Source organism: Macaca mulatta, chromosome 6 (assembly GCF_049350105.2).
Source record: "Macaca mulatta isolate MMU2019108-1 chromosome 6, T2T-MMU8v2.0, whole genome shotgun sequence".
In the NCBI taxonomy this organism is placed as follows: Eukaryota; Metazoa; Chordata; class Mammalia; order Primates; family Cercopithecidae; genus Macaca; species Macaca mulatta.
This window is the reverse complement of record NC_133411.1, coordinates 68,769,580-68,789,354: the sequence shown is the minus strand read 5'-3', so window position 1 is coordinate 68,789,354 and position 19,775 is coordinate 68,769,580. Positions and strand designations below refer to the sequence as shown.

Sequence of the window (19,775 nt, the reverse complement as noted above, 5' to 3'; positions counted from 1 at the left end):
TGTGACTGAGTGGGTATATTTGTGGAGAAGATTTGAAATAGCTGAGGAATACTGCAGAGAAGAATACTAGTGAAATATAGTGGGACTGGCAGTCATTACTGAAATCCAGAGGAAATGAATATTCTTTTATAGTGATGTCACACTGCCCTAATTGTAAGATTTTTTACCTGGGTAGAGCAAGGGATTGGCCAACTCTGGGCTCATGGGCAAGTCTGGCTCATGGGCTTTTTTTGTAAATAAAGTAGGTTTTAGACACAAATATTGAAGCTGCCTTTGCAAAAATTATATCAGTGAGAAAATTGTGGCAGTAGGGGAGATCTGATCTAGCCAACACCCCCTCTTGCCTTTAGCCTTCAAGCTGCCTTAATTATTCCTGGACTTTGGCCAAGCTAACTTTGGAAGACATTTAGTTAATACTCTATTTTTTAATTTTATTTACTTATTTATTTATTTTTGAGACAGAGGTTCACTCTGTTGCCCAGGCTGGAGTGTAATGGCGTGATCTTAGCTCACTGCAACCTCTGCCTCCCAGGTTCAAGCGATTCTCCTTCCTCAGCCTCTCATATAGCTGGCGTTACAGGCGCCCGCCACCATGACCAGCTAATTTTTGTATTTTAAGTAGAGTTTCACCATGTTGGCCAGGCTTGTCTCATACTCCTGACCTCAAGTGATTCAGCTACCTTGGCCTCCCAAAGTACTGGGATTACAGGAGTGAGCCAATGCCCCCAGCCATTTTATAGTTTAAATGATAATAGCCCTTCTCCAAAAACTCAGCCACCTTTGTAAAGCTAATGAGAGACCACCAGACTAGGAGGAGGAGAGGAGCCTGAATTCTGCTAAGATATAGGCTCAGCAGTGGCTCACACCTGTAATCCCAACACTTTGGGAGGCCAAGGAGGGTGGATTGCTTGAGCCCAGGAGTTCGAGACCAGCCTGGGCAACATGGCAAAACCCCATCTCTACCAAAAATACAAAAATTAGCCAGTCTCATAACCTGGTCTCAAAAATAGGTAAATAAATAAATAAAGAGACATAAATGATTGCCAGCCATTATTCCAGAGGTCACAAGATATATAACTTCCCCAATTACTCCTGTATATAACATCACAACTGCAGAACCTGAGATTGGCCTTTTGAGATATCTTTTCAGGATTTTTTCATATCTGACACCAGTGGCACCACCTGGACCTACCAACTGCCCCTGTGGCCCCACCCAAAAGTGGCTCAGTGGACAAGAGGGCCATTCCCCATACCCTTATGGTTGCACCCCCAACCAGTCAACAGCAAGCACCCATTCATTGCCTAACCACTCCCACCCCTTCCCTCAAACTACCTTTGAAAAACCCCTAACCGACAAGACTTCAAGGAGATTGATTAATGTTAATAAATCCCATCTCCCACTTGGCACGGCCAGCCTTGCATCAGTTAAACTCTTTACTGCAATGCCATGGTCTTTGTGAATTGGTTTTGTTTGTGCAGCAGGCAGAAAGAACCTGGTGAGCAGTTACAATATGTTCATTTATTGTCTATGACTGCTTTAACACTGCAGTGACAGAAATGAGTAGTTGGTCCTGAAAGCCTAAAATATTTACCATCTGACTTTTACAGAAAGTTTGCCAACCCCTAATGTAGGTCAATTTGGATATAAGTACAGAGAAGGCAGACATTTGGAGTCGCCCAGGGTTGAAGTCTTGACAAATGGAAGGATATTAGCAAAGGAATTGCAGATATTGGCAGTTGACTTTGGTATTGGTATTGGACTTTGAAATCCAAGCTGGAGAGGAAGAGAAGTAGATGAAAGGAACTGATAGGGGTTCCAGAGTTTATTTGGATTTCTTGAGAGTTTGGTGGGGAAAAGCTGAAAATTATAGAAGACTGTGGTCATAGATAACTGAAATGTATGATTTCAAAGAAGGGTCAATTCTAGGTAGTGACAGTGTCCTGGGTGTGGTAGCTCAGGTTATATGGAACTGAGATGCAGTGCTGACTACATCATCCATGTAGATGCTGAGCTCTCTCCCCACCAGGAATATGGAATATGGAGAGGCACATGCTTGTATTTTCTTAATTTGTGGGATTTATTGGGAAAACATATTTTTTTCTCATAGAAGGGAAAAGAATGTTGTAAATGACAGGATTTCAAATTAACAAGGTTTTTTGGGGTATTACATTCCTATGTTTAAGTTGAATTGCTAACAGTCAATTTAAAAATAGCTATAAATTTAGGGAAAAGTAAATAGAAATCTTATTGCTTTTTTACTTAAACCTTATACTTTTTAAATGTCTTTTGATTACCAGACTGCAGATGTATTTAATTTTGAGGAAACAGTTTATAGTCATCATATGTCTCCAGTCTCCACCAAGCACTGTTTGGTAGCAGGTTTGTGAGTGTATTCTTTTGTCTTTTGAAATATTGAAAACTTTCTCCCTTTTTATTTCTACTGAGTTTTGATGTAGACATTTTAACCCACAGGAATATCACAATTCTTTATATATATATATGTACTATTTATATTCAGTTCAACAGATATTGTACAAGGCAAGCACTATGCTAGTGGCCAGGGTTCAGAGAATAAGAGCATATTTCTGTCCTCTAAAGAGTTCCTTTTAAACCACCGAAGTTTCAGAGATTTTACATGAATAAAATTTGGCAGCTTTCCCAATTTGACACAATAAAACAAGAAAATTATTTCTTTCTCTAAGATTGTGATTCAAATTAAGCATCAATTTATATAAAAGCAACTGCAACAAACATCTTCATATTATAAGGGAGAAAAAATGATTTTCTGGTATCAGGTATCTGGGCCCTGTGATTCATTATTTCTGTGGCATCACGTGAGTCTCTACCTCTGGATATCAGTCAGCTCTTTTATCTGTAAAGAAGAGCTAGGAACTAAGTTGTCTTTGAGGTCCTTTCAGTCTGTGTCCAGAGTTTCCGTGAATCTGTTACTAGTGATTGAAAGTATATCATTAACTTGGAAAAACTAAGCTTTTAAAATACAATGATTTGATGTGATAAAATGGAGTAGAACTATACATACATAGGTACACATTTACCAATATAAATTTCCTGGGTTTGATACTGTGTTTTAGTAAGCTCACACATAATTGTTGGGGAAACCTAGTGAAGGGTACACAGTTCTCTTTATACTAGCTTTGCAACTGCTTGCAAATCTATAATTATTTCAGAATAAAAAATAAATGGAATAATAGAGGTCTCTTACTACTAAAATATAACTGTAGTTAAAATAACTTTTCTAAATGTAAACATTAAAAATGACAATGTATTTTTAGCATATATCTTTATATTTCTGCATGATACAGTGAAAATGTCATGATTACTAATGATAATGTCTTGTTTCCTTTTGATGATAACTTATGATAAAATTAAACCGGTTCTGTTTTTACAGTTGGTACTAGAGGACCTAAAGTACAACTTTGTGACTTGAAGTCTGGATCCTGTTCTCACATTCTACAGGGTATTTTTATTTTATTTCAAACAGCAACTACTTTGAGTAAACAATTCAATAAAAAGAAACGTTACTAACAATGTATTCTTTGTAAGTGACATGACTGATGTACTTTGTGCTAGTTGTTAAAAGTCAGCAGAGAAATAAAGATCCTTCCGTGCATTATTCTTATAAAACTGAACCACTGAAAAGACATTTATGTGAACAGTGGTCATTGGGGAAGCTCAAATGATATGAAAAATAGTTCTAACTCAAAACCTTGCGTTATTTCTACATTTAAAAAAACTAACGCAACTCACATCAGTGTATTTGTCTCATGTATTAATTCTTTGGTAAAGGTGTATTTAAATTATTCTTGCTACTTTTATCAGTATTAGATTGTCTAATTCTAAACAATGAAAAGATAGAATATAATTTATATATTTTTAGTCATCTCAAAGAAACATATAACAAATATATTAAGAAAAGTTGGTGAGATGGGTAGCATTTTTGACATTATTATGAATTTCTATTAATATAAGCTGAGCAGATGGAAATGTCTTATGTGAATAGTTCAGTTAGGTAAAAGTGAATTAAAATATTGAAATCACTTACCCTTTGAACTTATCACCTGTGCTTTCTAGAAAAAAAACATTTTATATAAATGCTTTTCTACAATCATGAACTAAAGTAATTTTCTCATAACTTTATGAGAAATTGGGAAACATTTTTATCCTTTAAAATGTTTATCTTGTATATTTTATTACAGTAACTGAGCTTGAGTTATATGGATTTACTGCCATAGGCTAACTACTGTATTTAAAAAGAAAGACTTACTTAACTCTGTTTTTTCCAAAGCAAAAAGTTTACTCCTGTAAACTTCACATTAGCATTGAAATGTCAATTATTATAAATCTGAGAAATGACCATATCTATTCACATTGAGTGTTTAGCCTCACTTTCTTCAGAATCAGGCAAAATTATTGGCACTTTATCTTCTGATTTTTCGGATATCTTGCAAGACTTTTCATGTAGTTGTATTTGCAGGTCACAGACAAGAAATATTAGCAGTTTCCTGGTCGCCACGTCATGACTATATCTTGGCAACGGCAAGGTAAAATTATTTGCTTTTGAAGTTAGTAATTAAGAATAAGCATTTTGAAAAGTCTACATTTATGTAATGTATATATTTTAGCATATTTAATTATTAATTCACTCCTTTAAAATGAAGTCTTGAGTTAGAAATTTTAATTCATGTCACCAAAAGAAGTCTTCCTTTGTATTCTAATTCTAATCCTATCCACTTTCAAGGTGTTTCACCTTAGAACACAGAGGAACTGTGTTGTGTCATTCTTACACACAAAAGTATAACACTGCAAATTTTTAAATAGAGCATTTTTATGCATTATCTTTAACCTGGAATTCTTTTGAATGTGATATATCCACACATTAATTGATTCAATTTTCTGATATTTAATGACTTCCTCCCACATGCCAAGCGTTGTGCTAGGGACACAGGTAACTAAGGCTTCGAAAAGCCAACAATCTAATGATCTAATGGGGCATATAGTCAAAAATCAGTGATTACAGGGCATCCTGAAAAATGCTTTAATAGAGGTACATCTCTAGAAGGAGTAATATAGGAAAAGAAAACAGGATCACTTAACTCTGAGAGGATCAAAAGATGTGGGGAGGTTTATTTGTTTGCTGGAGAAAAAAGAGTATTGCATATTTATATGCTGGGGAAAGAGTACCAGTAGAGAGAAACAGGTGAAGATAAGAAATGGAGGGAATAATTGGTGCATTAGGTCCTCAAATACACAGAAGTGGTTAGTATCGAGGATCCAGATGAGGGTGGAGGGGACACCTAGTTTGGCACATGAAGAGCACTGTGAGACTAAATGGAAAAAGGAAAAGGTGAACGTGGATACAGTTAAGTTTGTAGCTTTGGCAGAGAAGCTCAGGAAATTCAGACTTAATGGCTTCTCGGTTTTTAGTGGAGTAGAACTTGATGTCACCTCTTGAAAATATAGGAATGAGGATGCAATTTTGAGGAAAGAGTATGGATCTGGAATAATAGATTGAAAGAGTGAGGGAGCTGATTAAGGGCACATAGGATTACTGGGCAGTTGTTCTCAGTTGAAGATGTAGAGCACAGCTGTAATAAGCCACAGAAATTAAAACATTAAATGAAAGAGGCTTAACAATTTTCAGTGTCTACAGGAAAGTACCTCAGTGCCTGAAAATTTAGAAGTCGTGAGTAAAAGGAAAAAAATAAAATCACAAAAAGACTTGTAGAAAGGATCAAGGATCTAATGAAGTAGGAGAGTTAGACTAAGAAAACTTAAAAACTGAAGGGATAGGAAGTAGTAATCAAATATTTTGATATATTTTCATAAAGCTTTAAGTAGAAGAAGAATTATTACAAAAGCTATTCATATTAATTTTATAAAGATCTGTGTCTGGATTTTTTTTTAAGTTTCCAGCCCTCGCTCCCTGCCACAGTTTAGGCCCCAAAGAAGCTTCTGTTAATAATTGGCAGAATGTGATGTTGAAATTTACCATTTCTAAAGTGCAGCAAGGTCTATAATGTAGCCATAAGAAGACTAGCTAAAGAGGTATGAAGGTTAGGAACTAGGTGCTGGTTATGCTTGGGTGGATTTTACATTTTTCATGCTTAACTTGGTTTTCATCAGGTAAGAGGAGAGCTAAGAAGCTTTCAATTATAAGAATACTCCAGAAATTTGAATCAGTACCAGAATGGACCTAGTAATCAGTGTTAAAAGTTGGATATGTTCAAATCTAATCTGTTTCAGAAGAAACGTAAATCCTCATACTGATTTCGTTTCCCTCACCTGGAAAGAAAGAAAACCAACTTAAGAATGGGAAATGCTAGCTTTTTGCTGACTATTCCAGTTGGCTAGGTTTGATGATCATCTGTGAAAAGAATCGAGATTATAGAAACCAGTACACCCTGTGTGTATATTTTTTAAAACTTATAAATAAAAAATAGGCTTATAAAAATGTAATGTAGTGCTCTCTCATTAAAATGACATTGAATAGCCCCCTGGGTTACAATATTGTTGAGGTCCTTGTGAGGACATGATAGCATCAGTTGAACTGATTAGCAGCACATTGGATTGCCGGGCATTTTTCTTTAGAAATAATCTAGAAGCTGAAATAGATGTCTGATCATAGATTTACTTTTCTTCTTTTCGCTTACTTGAAAGAAAATAGAAGTAAGTGTTTAATTTCTAGGCAACATTAAATATAGTTCTCTCATATATGGCAAAGATTGATTTGAGTATAGGAAACCAAATGGAAATGCATTGTCCTCATTATTCACCTTAACTCTTACCGTTTTTTATATAAAAAGGAAAAAAACACCAAATCATAGCAAATAGATTCTTGAGCAAAGTAAAATTAGTTAACTGCTTGTCTTGACAGCATTTGGATAACAAGCGGTAGAGAAGGTATGGTAAGGAACTTACTAGGGACAAGCTACAAGCCTTTCTGGTCCTTGGGAGAAAAGATGCTCATGTAATTTAAAACGGTATAAAAAGTAGCAAAATTTTGTTCTTGTTATCTGGAAAAGAAAGGTTACTTTTTTTTTTTTTTTTTTTTTTTTTTTGCTGTTTACTCACTAATTTGAGCTACTGTTGACTATTGAATATTTGTTGAAAAGGCGAAAGTTCAACAACCCTAATGTATGAATACATACATACCTATATAACAAGACCTCTGTGTGCCATAAAACTAGAAAGGTGGGTGAGGGGTACAGTCATTGTCCTAGCTACATATGTCAATGTAACATTTATTTATTCTCAGTGCTGACAGTAGAGTAAAATTATGGGATGTGAGAAGAGCATCAGGATGTTTGATTACTCTTGATCAACATAATGGGAAAAAGTCACAAGCTGTTGAATCAGGTAAGGAAGAACACGTTAATGAAGAAATACGACAATGATAGTATTTTTTCACATTGAACATTTTTAATTGAAGCCAAATAATAAATGCATATTGACAAATTGCGAACTTTATCATTTTTTAAAAAGGCATTCATCATATATCACTTTCTTAATTTATGTAAAAAAAAACTTATGATTCTCTTTCTTTAAGATACAAATAAAAATGACAGTTTCATTTGCCCCCAAATTTTCAAAAGTAGAAATTTTTCTGAATTAACTTGCTTTACTTATTTTGTTTTTGCTCCATTGAGGCCAGCTATACAAATTCAATGCCATTTAAAAAGTCACAATAAATTACAGAAATAGTAACATTTTGTGGCCATTGTATCAACGTAAAATTGTGTTAAATGTGAGTCAGCTGCAATCCATGTGACAAAGTACCTAAACTGCATTTTTACAGTATAATTTAATTCCTATGTAGAAATTTTGGTATAGAATTAATTCTGGACCAGAAATATATCAGAATGAACTATAGAAAACCTATGATTGTTTAAGTTTTTAAACTAAAAAACTATGTATTTTTAAACTAAAAAACTATATAAAACAATCATAGGTTTTATATAGTTCATCCTAATATATTTCATATGTTAGAATTTATATGGTTTTTTTAAAAACCTTATGAACATGTAAACTATATAAAACATGTTTTATATGTTTTTAAATTAATTAGGCTGTTTTAGAATTATGCTTTCTCGAACTTGTTAATTTTGAAAGTGATATAAATTTTGAGACTACAACAGTCATCCTTCCCGTTAAGGTTTTTTTTTTTTTAATGGAAAACACTAGAATTACTGATTTTAATAGTCCATGGAGTTATTTTTAGGTTAGCAATAAAAATATAAGAGAGATGAAAGGCATTTAATTTTTAATTTTAGTGTTAAGCTACACACTTAATTGAATTTCATGGTACAGCTTCCTTGCTGGAAAAAAAAAGGATGTTTGGCAGAAATTTTTTCCCTTTTTTCTTGTTTTCCTCTATTTTTATGGTTCTGATTTATATAGTTTATCCTATTCAAATAATCTGAAGGGTTGGTTAATTTTAAGTATAATCTACTTACATTTTTTAAGTAACTCAAGTAGTTGTCCTTTAATATGTTTAAATAATTATATCATCAAACATTAAATATGTCCTGAATACAAGAACAGATAAACTGAACCATATTTTTCATTGCAGCAAACACTGCTCATAATGGGAAAGTTAATGGCTTATGTTTTACAAGTGATGGGCTTCACCTCCTCACTGTTGGTACAGATAATCGAATGAGGCTCTGGAATAGTTCCAATGGAGAAAACACACTTGTAAGAGATTTTTAAGTATATATTTGGGTATAAATTAAGAAATGGATCTGTGACATATACTTGATTTTTTTTTTTAATATATGTAACTCATTTATTCCCTTTGAATGACAACTCTTTTTAAAAATGTGTTTCCATTACGTGGACTAGTAATTCTCAACTCAAGACAACCCACCCTTACCCACTACCTACCACATTCCCCCTACTTAGCAGAGAATCACTGTTCTACTGAGCCACTGTTCTCAATGGGAGTGCAAAGTGTAGTAGAGAAAACTGTTCTCAATGGAACTGCAAAGTGTAGTATGGAAAACAAGACTGAGGACCACTGATATAAATTAAAGATATTAAGCTAAGTAATCAAATTTTATATAGGTTGTGTATCCCTAATCTGAAAATCTGAAATCTGAAATGTTCCAAAATCTGAAACTTTTTGAGTGCTAACATGACACACAAAGGAAGTGCTCACTGGAACATTTCAGATTTTGCATATTCAGATTAGGGATGTTCAGGCAGTAATGCAAATATTCTAAAATCCAAAATATTTCTAGTCCTCATCATTTTGGATGGGGATACTTAACCTGTACTATATATGACTTGTAAGCAAAATTCACAATGAATTTTATGGTGCTAGAATATGTAGTACTTTATTTAAATACTACCGGAATAAATATATTTTGAAGGTGCTATATTCTTATGTGACTATTAATACTACTAGAATAAATATATTTTGAAGGTGCTGTATTCTTATGTGGCTATTAATTTCTGATACTTATTTTTATGTATGTTGTAGTCTTACCAGGTATGCCTGTGGTTTAGTAATTTTCAGAATAAACTGCTAAAAGCTTATAATTTGGTGATAATAATAATAGCTAATATTTATTGAGAGCTTATATGTTAGATACTGTGCTAATAATAATCAGCATTTAATTTGCCAGGCAGTATTAGACAGCAGTGGGCAAAACATGAAAAAGTCCTATCCTCATGGAGCTTACATTTCAGCAAGAGGATGAAAGGCATCAATCAATTAATAGATGGACAGATGGATAAATTATATATTAGATTGAGTGAGGACTATGAAGAAAAGCAAAGAAAGGAGCACAGGAAATATTGGGAAGTTGGAGTTGCTGTTTCACATAGGGCAGTCAGGGTAGGCTTCACTAAGGTGACATTTGGCCTGAAGGAAATGGGGAAGTGGCTCATCAGTTGTTTGCTGAGGGATATCATTCTAGTCGGAGAAAGAAAAAAGGTACAAAGACCCTGAGGCGAGAACTTGCTTGGGATACACAAGGAAGAGCTAAGAGGTTCTTGCCTTGGAATATGAAGGGAATAACAGATGAGGAACAGAAGGAACTAGGGTGCCAGAGCATACAGGCCCTGCAGGCCTTTGTAAGGGCTCAGGCTTTTCTCTGGATGAAATGGAAAGCCACTGAAGGCTTGTGAGTGGAGAAGTGACAGGATCACTCTGGAAGAGTAGCTGGGCATGTGTGTCAAAGTTTAATTTGATAAATATAAATGGTACTGAATGTATATATAAATTGTTCATGTGGTTCTATTCCATTTTTCTTTCCTTCTTGAAGGTGAGTCTCATGCCCTTTGGATTTTTTCTATTAAGTCCATATCTAAAATAGTGTGTTGAAAATGGATAATACATTTTAGAGTGGACTTGATCAAAGTAAAAGTAATTCATGCATAGATGACTAGGGTATCCCAGAAACTAACCTACATAGAATACTTACAGTTGATACCAGAAAAGATTACTTTAAGGAAAAACACACTGTCTTCATATTTTTAAAGAGCTATCAGAGAGAACCAGTCCTGCCATTTAGTAACTTCTTTTTTTTTCACTTTAAAGTTGACAGGCCAGGCATGGTAGCTCACGCCTGTAATCCCAGCACTTTGGGAGGCCAAGGCGGGTACATCATGAGGTCAGGAGATCAAGACCATCCTGGCTAACACGGTGAAACCCCGTCTCTACTAAAAATACAAAAAATTAGCTGGGTGTGGTGGTGGGCACCTGTAGTCCCAGCTACTCGGGAGGCTGAGGCAGGAGAAGGGCGTGAACCCAGGAGACAGAGCTTGCAGTGAGCTGAGATCATGCCACTGCACTCCAGCCTGGGCAACAGAGCAAGACTCCATCTCAAAAAAACCAAATAATTAAATAAATAAATAAAATAAAATAAAGTTGACAGATGAAATGGTACATATGTATGTACAGCATGATGTTTTGAAGTAAATAGAATATATACATTATAGGCCGGGCGCGGTGGCTCAAGCCTGTAATCCCAGCACTCTGGGAGGCCGAGGCGGGCGGATCACGAGGTCAGGAGATCGAGACCATCCTGGCTAACACGGTGAAACCCCGTCTCTACTAAAAAAAATACAAAAAACTAGCCGGGCGAGGTGGCGGGCGCCTGTAGTCCCAGCTATTCGGGAGGCTGAGGCAGGAGAATGGCGTGAACCTGGGAGGCAGAGCTTGCAGTGAGCTGAGATCCGGCCACTGCACTCCAGCCCGGGCGACAGAGCGAGACTCCGTCTCAAAAAAAAAAAAAAAAAAAAAAAAAAAGAATATATACATTATAGAATGGTTAAATCTAGCTAATTTTTTTTTTTTTTTTTTTTTTTTTTTTGAGACGGAGTCTCGCTCTGTCACCCGGGCTGGAGTGCAGTGGCGCGATCTCAGCTCACTGCAAGCTCCGCCTCCCGGGTTCACGCCATTCTCCTGCCTCAGCCTCCCGTGTAGATGGGACTACAGGCGCCACCACCTCGCCCGGCTAGTTTTTTGAATTTTTTTTTTTAGTAGAGACGGGGTTTCACCGTGTTAGCCAGGATAGTCTCGATCTCCTGACCTCGTGATCCGCCCGTCTTGGCCTCCCAAAGTGCTGGGATTACAGGCTTGAGCCACCGCGCCCAGCCAAATCTAGCTAATTAACAAATGTATTATCTCATGGTTATTTTTGCAATAAGAATACTTAACATCCACTGTCTTTGCATTTTTCAATAACACAGTATATCATAATCAACTGTAGTCACCATGCTGAACAATAGATCTCTTAAACTTACTCCTCCTATCTAACTGTAATTATATATCCTTTAACCAACATCTCCCCAAAACCCCCTTTCTTCTAACCACCCCAGCCTCTGGTAACCACCATCTACTCTACTTCTAAGAGATCAACTTTTTCAGATTCCACATATGAGTGAAATCATGGAATATCCATCTTTCTGTGCCTAGCTGATTTCACTTAACATCATGTCCTCCAGGTTCATCCCTGTTGTCACAAATTACAGGATTTTCTTCTTTTTATAGCTGAATAGTATTCCATTGTATATGTACACTACATTTTCTTTATCCATTCATCCATTGATGCACACTTTGATTGATTCCATATCTTGTGAATAATGTTGCAGTGAACATGGGGGTGCAAGTATCTCTTTGACACACTGATTTCATATCCTTTTGTTATAAACCCAGTAGTAAGATTGCTGGATCATATGGTAGTTCTAGTTTTAATTTTTTGAGGAACCTCTATACTGTTTTTCTAATTTCTGTTCTAATTTACATTCCCACCAACATCCTTGCCACATTTATTATCTTTTGTCATACTGATAAAAGCCATTATAACAGGTGTGTCTCACTGTGGTTTTGATTTATATTTCCTTGATGATTATTGATACTGAGTATTTTTTTGTGTACCTCTCTTGGCCATTTGTAATTCTTATTTTGAGAAATGTCTTTTCAGGTATTTTGCCCATTTTTTAATAGGGCTATTTATTATCCTGCTCTTGAGTTGTTTGAGTTCCTTATATGTTTTGGATATTAATCAAATATATATGGTTTACAAATATTTTCCCCTATTCTATAGGTTGCCTCTTTAATCTGAGGCTTATGTCCTTTACTGTGCAGAAGTTTTTGAGGTTAATGTAATCCCATTAATCTATGTTTGCTTTTGATGCCTATGCTTTTGAGGTCATATCCAAAAAGCCATTGCCCAGACCAATGTCATGGGGCTTCTGTCTTGTCATTTTCTACTAGATTTTTATTTTCAGGTGTTATATTTAAGTCTTTAATCCATTTTGAGTTGATTTTTTTTTTGTATATGGTGAGAGAGAGGATTTACTTTCATATTTCTGCATTTGTAGATCCAGTTTTCCCAATACCATTTTTGAAGAGATTATCCTTTCCCTATGTGTGTTCTTGGCATTGTTGTCAAAAATCAGTTGGCTGTTCAATGGATGGATTTATTTCTAGGCTGTATACTGTCCATTGATCCGTGTGTCTGTTTTAATGCCACTATGATGCTGTTTCAGTTACTGTAGCTTTGTAGTATGTTTTCATGTCAGATCTCAGCTACAGTGTGATGCCTCTAGCTTTGTTATTTTTTCTCAGGATTACTTTGGCTATTCAAGTTCTTTTATGGTTCCACATGAATTTTAGGATTGTTTTTTCTATTTCTGTGAAGAATGTCATTGATATTTTCATAATGATTGCATTGAATCTGTCGATTGCTTTTGGCAGTATGGATATTTTAACAGTGTTAATTCTTCCAATCCACGAACACAGATGTATTTCTGTTTATTTTTTGTTTAATTTCTTTCATCTGTGTTTTACAGTTTTCAGTGTAGAGATCTTTCACCTCCATGGATAAATTTATTCCTAAGTTTTTTGGGGTTTTTTTGGGGTGTGTGTGTGTGTGTGTGTGTGTGTGTGTGTGTGTGTGTTTTAGATGGAGTTTCGCTCTTGTTGCCCAAACTGGAGTGCATTGGTGCAATCTCAGCTCACTGCAATGTCCACCTCCTGGGTTCAAGCGATTCTCCTGCCTCAGCCTCCCTAGCCCGCCAGCACACCCAGCTAATGTTTTATATTTTTAGTAGAGACAGGGTTTCGCTATGTTGGCCAGGCTGATCTCCAACTCCTGACCTCAGGTGATCCACCCATCTCGGCCTCCCAAAGTGTTGGGATTACAGGCATGAGCCACTGCACCCAGCCAGTATTTTTTTATATAGCTATCGTAAGTGGGATTGTTTTCTTGACTTCTTTTTCAAATTAGTTACTGTTAGTGTATAGAAACACTACTGGTGTTGGTATATTGATTTTTATATTCTGCAACTTTACTGAATTTTTTTAATAGTTCTAATAGTTTTTGGCTTGAGTCTTCAGTGTCTTCTATAAGATTATGTCATCTGCAAGTAGGGACAGTTTAACTTCTTCCTTACCAATTTGGATGTCTTTTATTTCTTTCTCTTGACTAATTGTTCTTGTTGGGACTTCTAGTTCTGTGTTGAATAGAAGGAGTGAAAGTGGGCATCCTTTCTTATTTCAGATTTAGAGGAAAAGCTTTTCACTTTTCCCCCATTCTGTGTGATGTTAGCTTTGCGTTTCTCATATATGGCCTTTACTATGTTTAGGTACATTCATTCTATACCTAATTTAATGAGAGTTTTATCATGAAGGGGTTTTGAATTTTGACAGATGCTTTCTACATGTCTGTTGAAGTGATCACATGCTTTTTATCCTTCATTTTGGTAATGTGATGTATCACATTTGTTGACTTGCATATGCTGAAAAATCCTTGCATCCCTGGGATGAATCCCACTTTATCATGGTGAGTAATCTTTTTAATAAGTTAGTGGAGTAGATTTACTAGTATTTTGTTGAGGATATTTACATCTGTGTTCATTAGGACTATTGGCCTGCAGTTTTGTGTTTTTTTTTTTTTTCTTTTTTTCTAAAATGGAGTTTGCTCTTATTGCTCAGGCTGGAGTACAGTGTCGCAATCTCAGCTCACTGCAACCTCCACCTCCTGAGTTCAACTGATTCTTCTGCCTCAGCCTCCCGAGTAGCTGGGATTACAGGCAAGCACCACCACACCCAATTTTTGTTGTTGTTATTTTTTGTTGTTGTTGTTGTTGTTTTTGTATATTTAGTAGAGATGGGGGTTTCACCATGTTGGCCAAGCTGGTCTCGAACTCCTGACCTCAGGTGATCTGCCTGCCTCGGCCTCCCAAAGTGCTGGGATTACAGGCATGAGCCACCGCATCTGGGCTATAGTTTTCTTTTTTGTTGTTGTTCCTGTGCCATCTTGGTATCAGGGTATTGCTATCCTTGTAGAATGAATTTGAAAGTATTTCCTCTTCAGGTTTTTAGAAGAGTCTGAAAGAATTTATACTAGTACTTCTTTAAAGTTTGGTAGAATTCATCAGTGAAGCCACCTGGCTCTGGACTTTTCTTTGATGGCAGACTCTTTATTCGTGATTTAATATTCTTACTTATTAGCCTGCTCAGATTTGTTGTTTCTTCATAATTCAGTTTATTTCTTCTGGGCTATCCAATTTGTTGGTATGATATTGTTCCTAATAGTCTCTTATGGTCCCTTGTATTTCTGAAGTATATCTGGTATCAGTTGTAATGTCTCCTTTTTTATCTGTGATTTTATCTACTCTGTTTTTTCTTTTTATTAGTCTAACTAAAGGTTTGTCATTTTTATTTCTCTTTTCAAAAAACAACTCTTCATTTCCTTCAACTTTTTTTTTTTATTATACTTTATGTTCTAGGGTACATGTGCACAACGTGCAGGTTTGTTACTTATGTATACATGTGTCGTATTGGTGTGCTGCACCCATTAACTCAACATTTACATTAGGCATATCTCCTAATACTATCCTTCCCCACTTCCCCCACCCCACAACAGGCCCCAGTGTGTGATGTTCCCCACCCTGTGTCCAAGTGTTCTCATTGTTCAATTCCCACCTGTGAGTGAGAACATGCGGTGTTTGGTTTTCTGTTCTTGCAATAGTTTGCTGAGAGTGATGGTTTCCATCTACATCCATGTCCCAACAAAGGACATGAACTCATCCTTTTTTATGGCTGCATAGTATTCCATGGTGTATATGTGCCATATTTTCTTAATCCACTCTGTCATTGATGGACATTTGGGTTGGTTCCAAGTCTTTGCTATTATGAATAGTGCCGCAATAAACATATGTGTGCATGTGTCTTTATAGCAGCATGATTTATAATCCTTTGAGTATATACCCAGTAATGGGATGGCTGGGTCAGATGGCATTTCTAGTTCTAGATCCTTGAGGAATCGCCACACTGTCTTCCACAGTGGTTGAACTAGTTTACACTCCCACCAACAGTGTGAAAGTGTTCCTATTTCTCCACATCCTCTCCAGCACCTTTTGTTTCCTGACTTTTTAATGAATGCCATTCTAACTGGTGTGAGATGGTATCTCATTGTGGTTTTGATTTGCATTTCTCTGATGGTGAGTGATGATGAGCATTTTTCATGTGTCTGTTGGCTGTATAAATGTCTTCTTTTGAGAAGTGTCTGTTCATATCCTTTGCCTAGTTTTTGATGGGGTGGCTGAGATCCAGCCACTGCACTCCAGCCTGGGCGACAGAGCGAGACTCCATCTCAAAAAAAAAAAAATTTTTTTTGTGGGAATCTAAGTCTCTTTGTATGTTTCTAAGGACTTGCTTTATGGATCTGGGTGCTCCTGTACTGGGTGCATATCTATTTAGGATAGTTAGGTCTTCGTGTTGAATTGATCCCTTTATCATTATGTAATGGCCTTCTTTGTCTCTTTTGATTTTTGTTGGTTTAAAGTCTGTTTTATCAGAGACTAAGATTGCAACCCCTATCTTTTATTGTTTTCCATTTGCTTGGTAGATCTTCCTCCATCCCTTTATTTTGAGCCTATGTGTGTCTCTGCATGTGAGATGGGTCTCCTGAATACAGCAAACTGATGGGTCTTGACTCTTTATCCAGTTTGCCAGTCTGTGTCTTTTAATTGGACCATTTAGCCTGTTTACATTTAAGGTTGATATTGTTATGTGTGAACTTGATATTGTCATTATGATGTTAGCTGGTTATTTTGCTCGTTAGTTGATGCAGTTGCTTCCTAGCATCGATGTTCTTTACATTTTGGCATGTTTTTGCAGTGGCTGGTACCAGTTGTTCCTCTCCATGTTTAGTGCTTCCTTCAGGAGTTCTTGTGGGGCAGGCCTGGTGGTGACAAAATCTCTAAGCATTTGCTTGTCTGTAAAGGATTTTATTCCTCCTTCATTTATGAAGCTTAGTTTGGCTGGATATGAAATTCTGGGTTGAAAATTCTTTTCTTTAAGAATGTTGAATATTGGCCCCCACTCTCTTCTGGCTTCTAGAGTTTCTGCTGAGAGATCTGCTGTTAGTCTGATGGGCTTCCCTTTGTGGTAACCCGACCTTTCTCTCTGGCTGCCCTTAACCGTTTTTCCTTCATTTCAACTTTGGTGAATCTGACAATTATGTGTCTTGGAGTTGCTCTTCTCGAGGAGTAGATTTGTTGCGTTCTCTGTATTTCCTGAATTAGAATGTTGGCCTGCCTTGCTATGTTGAGGAAGTTCTCCTGGATAATATCCTGCAGAGTGTTTTCCAACTTGATTCCATTCTCCCCATCACTTTCAGGTACACCAATCAGATGTAGATTTCGTCTTTTCACATAGTCCCATATTTCTTGGAGGCTTTGTTCATTTCTTTTTACTCTTTTTTCTCTAAACTTCTTTTCTCACTTCATTTCATTCATTTGATCTTCAATCACTGATACTCTTTCTTCCAGTTGATCGAGTCGGTTACTGAAGCTTATGCATTTGTCATGTAGTTCTTGTGTCATGGTTTTCATCTCTATTAAGTCGTTTAAGGACTTCTCTACATTGGTTATTCTAGTTAGCCATTTGTCAAATCTTTTTTCAAGGTTTTTAGTTTCTTTGTGCTGGGTTCGTCCTTCCTCCTTTAGCTCAGAGAAGTTTGATCGTCTGTAGCCTTCTTCTCTCAACTCGTCAAAGTCATTCTCCATCCAGCTTTGTTCCGTTACTGGCAAGGAACTGTGTTCCTTTGGAGGGGGAGAGGCATTCTGATTTTAGAATTTTCAGCTTTTCTGCACTGCTTTTTCCCCATCTTTGTAGTTTTATCTGCATTTGGTCTTTGATGATAGTGACGTACAGATGGGTTTTTGGTGTGGATATCCTTTCTTTTTGTTAGTTTTCCTTCTAACAGTCAGGACCCTCAGTTACAGGTCTGTTGGAGTTTGCTGGAGGTCCACTCCAGACCCTGTTTGCCTGGGTATCAGCAGCAGAGGCCACAGAAGAGTGAATATTGCTGAACAGCAAATGTTGCTGTCTGATCGTTCCTCTGGAAGCTTCATCTCAGAGGTGTACCCAGCTGTGTGAGGTGTGAGGTATCAGTCTGCCCCTAGTGAGAGATATCTCCCAATTAGGCTACTCGGGGGGTCAGGGACCCACTTGAGCAGGCAGTCTGTCCGTTCTCAGATCTCAAACTCCATGCTAGGAGAACCACTACTCTCTTCAAAGCTGTCAGACGGGGACATTAACATCTGCAGAGGTTTCTGCTGCCTTTTGTTTGGCTATGCCCTGTCCCCAGAGGTGGAGTCTACAGAGGCAGGCAGGCCTCCTTGAGCTGTGGCTGGCTCCACCCAGTTCGAGCTTCCCGGCCGCTTTGTTTACCTCAGCAATGGCGGTGCCCTTCCCCCAGCCTCGCTGCCACCTTGGAGTTAGATCTCAGACTGCTGTGCTAGCAATGAGGGAGGTTCCGTGGGCGTTGGACCCTCTGAGCCAGGTGCGGGATATAATCTCCTGATGTGCTGTTTGCTAAGACCCTTGGTAAAGTGCAGTATTAGGGTGGGAGTGACCTGATTTTCCAGGTGTTGTGTGTCACGGTTTCCCTTGGCTAGGAAAGGGAATTCCCTTCCCCCTTGCGCTTCCTGGGTGAGGCGATGCCTTGCCCTGCTTCGGCTCTCACTCCTTAGGCTGCACCCACTGTCCTGCACCTACTGTCCGACACACCCCAGTGAGATATACCCAGTACCTCAGTTGGAAATGCAGAAATCACCCATCGTCTGTGTCGCGCATGCTGGGAGCTGGAGGTTGGAGCTGTTCCTATTCAGCCATCTTGGTGCCACCTCTCACAAGTCTCCTTCATCTTTTATATTATTTGTCCAGTCTGTATTTTATTTATTTCTGTTATTATATTTGTTATTTCCTTTCTTGGACTAATTTTGGGTTTACTTTGCTCTTGCTTTTGTAGTCCCTTGAGATAACAACATTAGGTTGTATTTGAGGCCTTTTTTTCATATAGACATCTATTGCTATAAACTTCCTTCTTAGAACTGCTTTTGCTGTATCTCATAGGTTTTGGTAGCTATGTTTCTGTTTTTATTTTTCTCAAGAAATTTTTAAATTTCTCTTTTAATTTCTTCGTTGACCCATTGCTTCTTCAAGAGCATGTTGTTTAATTTTTGTGTACTTTTGAATTTTTCAGAGTTCTTCCTGTTGTTGATTTCTGGTTTTATATCATTGTGGTTTGAGACAATACTTGATATTATTTCCGTCTTTTTAAATTTGTTATGCTGTGTTTTATGGCTTAACATAGGATCTATCCTAGAGAATGTTTTATAGTCAATTAAGAAGAATGCGTATCTTCAGCTGTTGGATGGAATGTTCTGTATGTGTCTGTTCGGTCCATTTGGTCTGGAGTAGAGTTTAAATCTTATGTGTCTTTGTTGATTGTATATTAAATCTTATGTGTCTTTGTTGATTTTATATGTCAGAGTGATCTATACATTGCCAAAAGTGGGGTGTTGAAGTCTCCTGTTATTTCATTACAGTCTATCTCTCCCTTCAGATCTATTAATATTTGCTTTATATATTTAAGTGATCCGATATTGAAAGCATATGTATTTACAATTGTTATGTCTTCTTGCCGAGTTGATCTTTGTATCATTATGTAAAGACCTTCAGTGTCTCTTTTTACCATTTTGACTTAAAGTCTATTTTACGTATTTAAGTATAGCTTATCCTGCTCTCTTGGTTTCCATTAGCGTGGAATTTCTTTTTTCCTACCTTTACTTTCAGTCTGTGTGTACCCTTAAAGGTAAAGTGAGTCTCCTGTAGACAGCATATACATTGGTCTTGTTTTCTTGTCCATTAATCATTCTATGTCTTGTGATTGAAGAATTTAATCTATTTATATTTAAGTTAATTATTGATAGGCAAGGAGTTACTAGT

At 36.9% G+C, this 19,775-nt stretch overlaps 1 protein-coding gene across 4 annotated transcripts in view; it reads left to right on the top strand.

Moving 5' to 3' along the window:
- ERCC8 (ERCC excision repair 8, CSA ubiquitin ligase complex subunit) overlaps window positions 1-19,775 on the top strand; it is an 88,711-nt gene that overhangs the window by 46,124 nt on the left and 22,812 nt on the right. For all 4 annotated transcript variants that reach the window (XM_028849449.2, XM_028849447.2, XM_001082072.5 and 1 more), the window contains 5 exons: window positions 2,299-2,380; window positions 3,411-3,479; window positions 4,497-4,563; window positions 7,278-7,378; window positions 8,592-8,716. In XM_028849449.2, coding sequence (XP_028705282.1) covers window positions 2,299-2,380; window positions 3,411-3,479; window positions 4,497-4,563; window positions 7,278-7,378; window positions 8,592-8,716 — 444 coding nt within the window. The remainder of the gene's footprint in view (window positions 1-2,298; window positions 2,381-3,410; window positions 3,480-4,496; window positions 4,564-7,277; window positions 7,379-8,591; window positions 8,717-19,775) is intronic.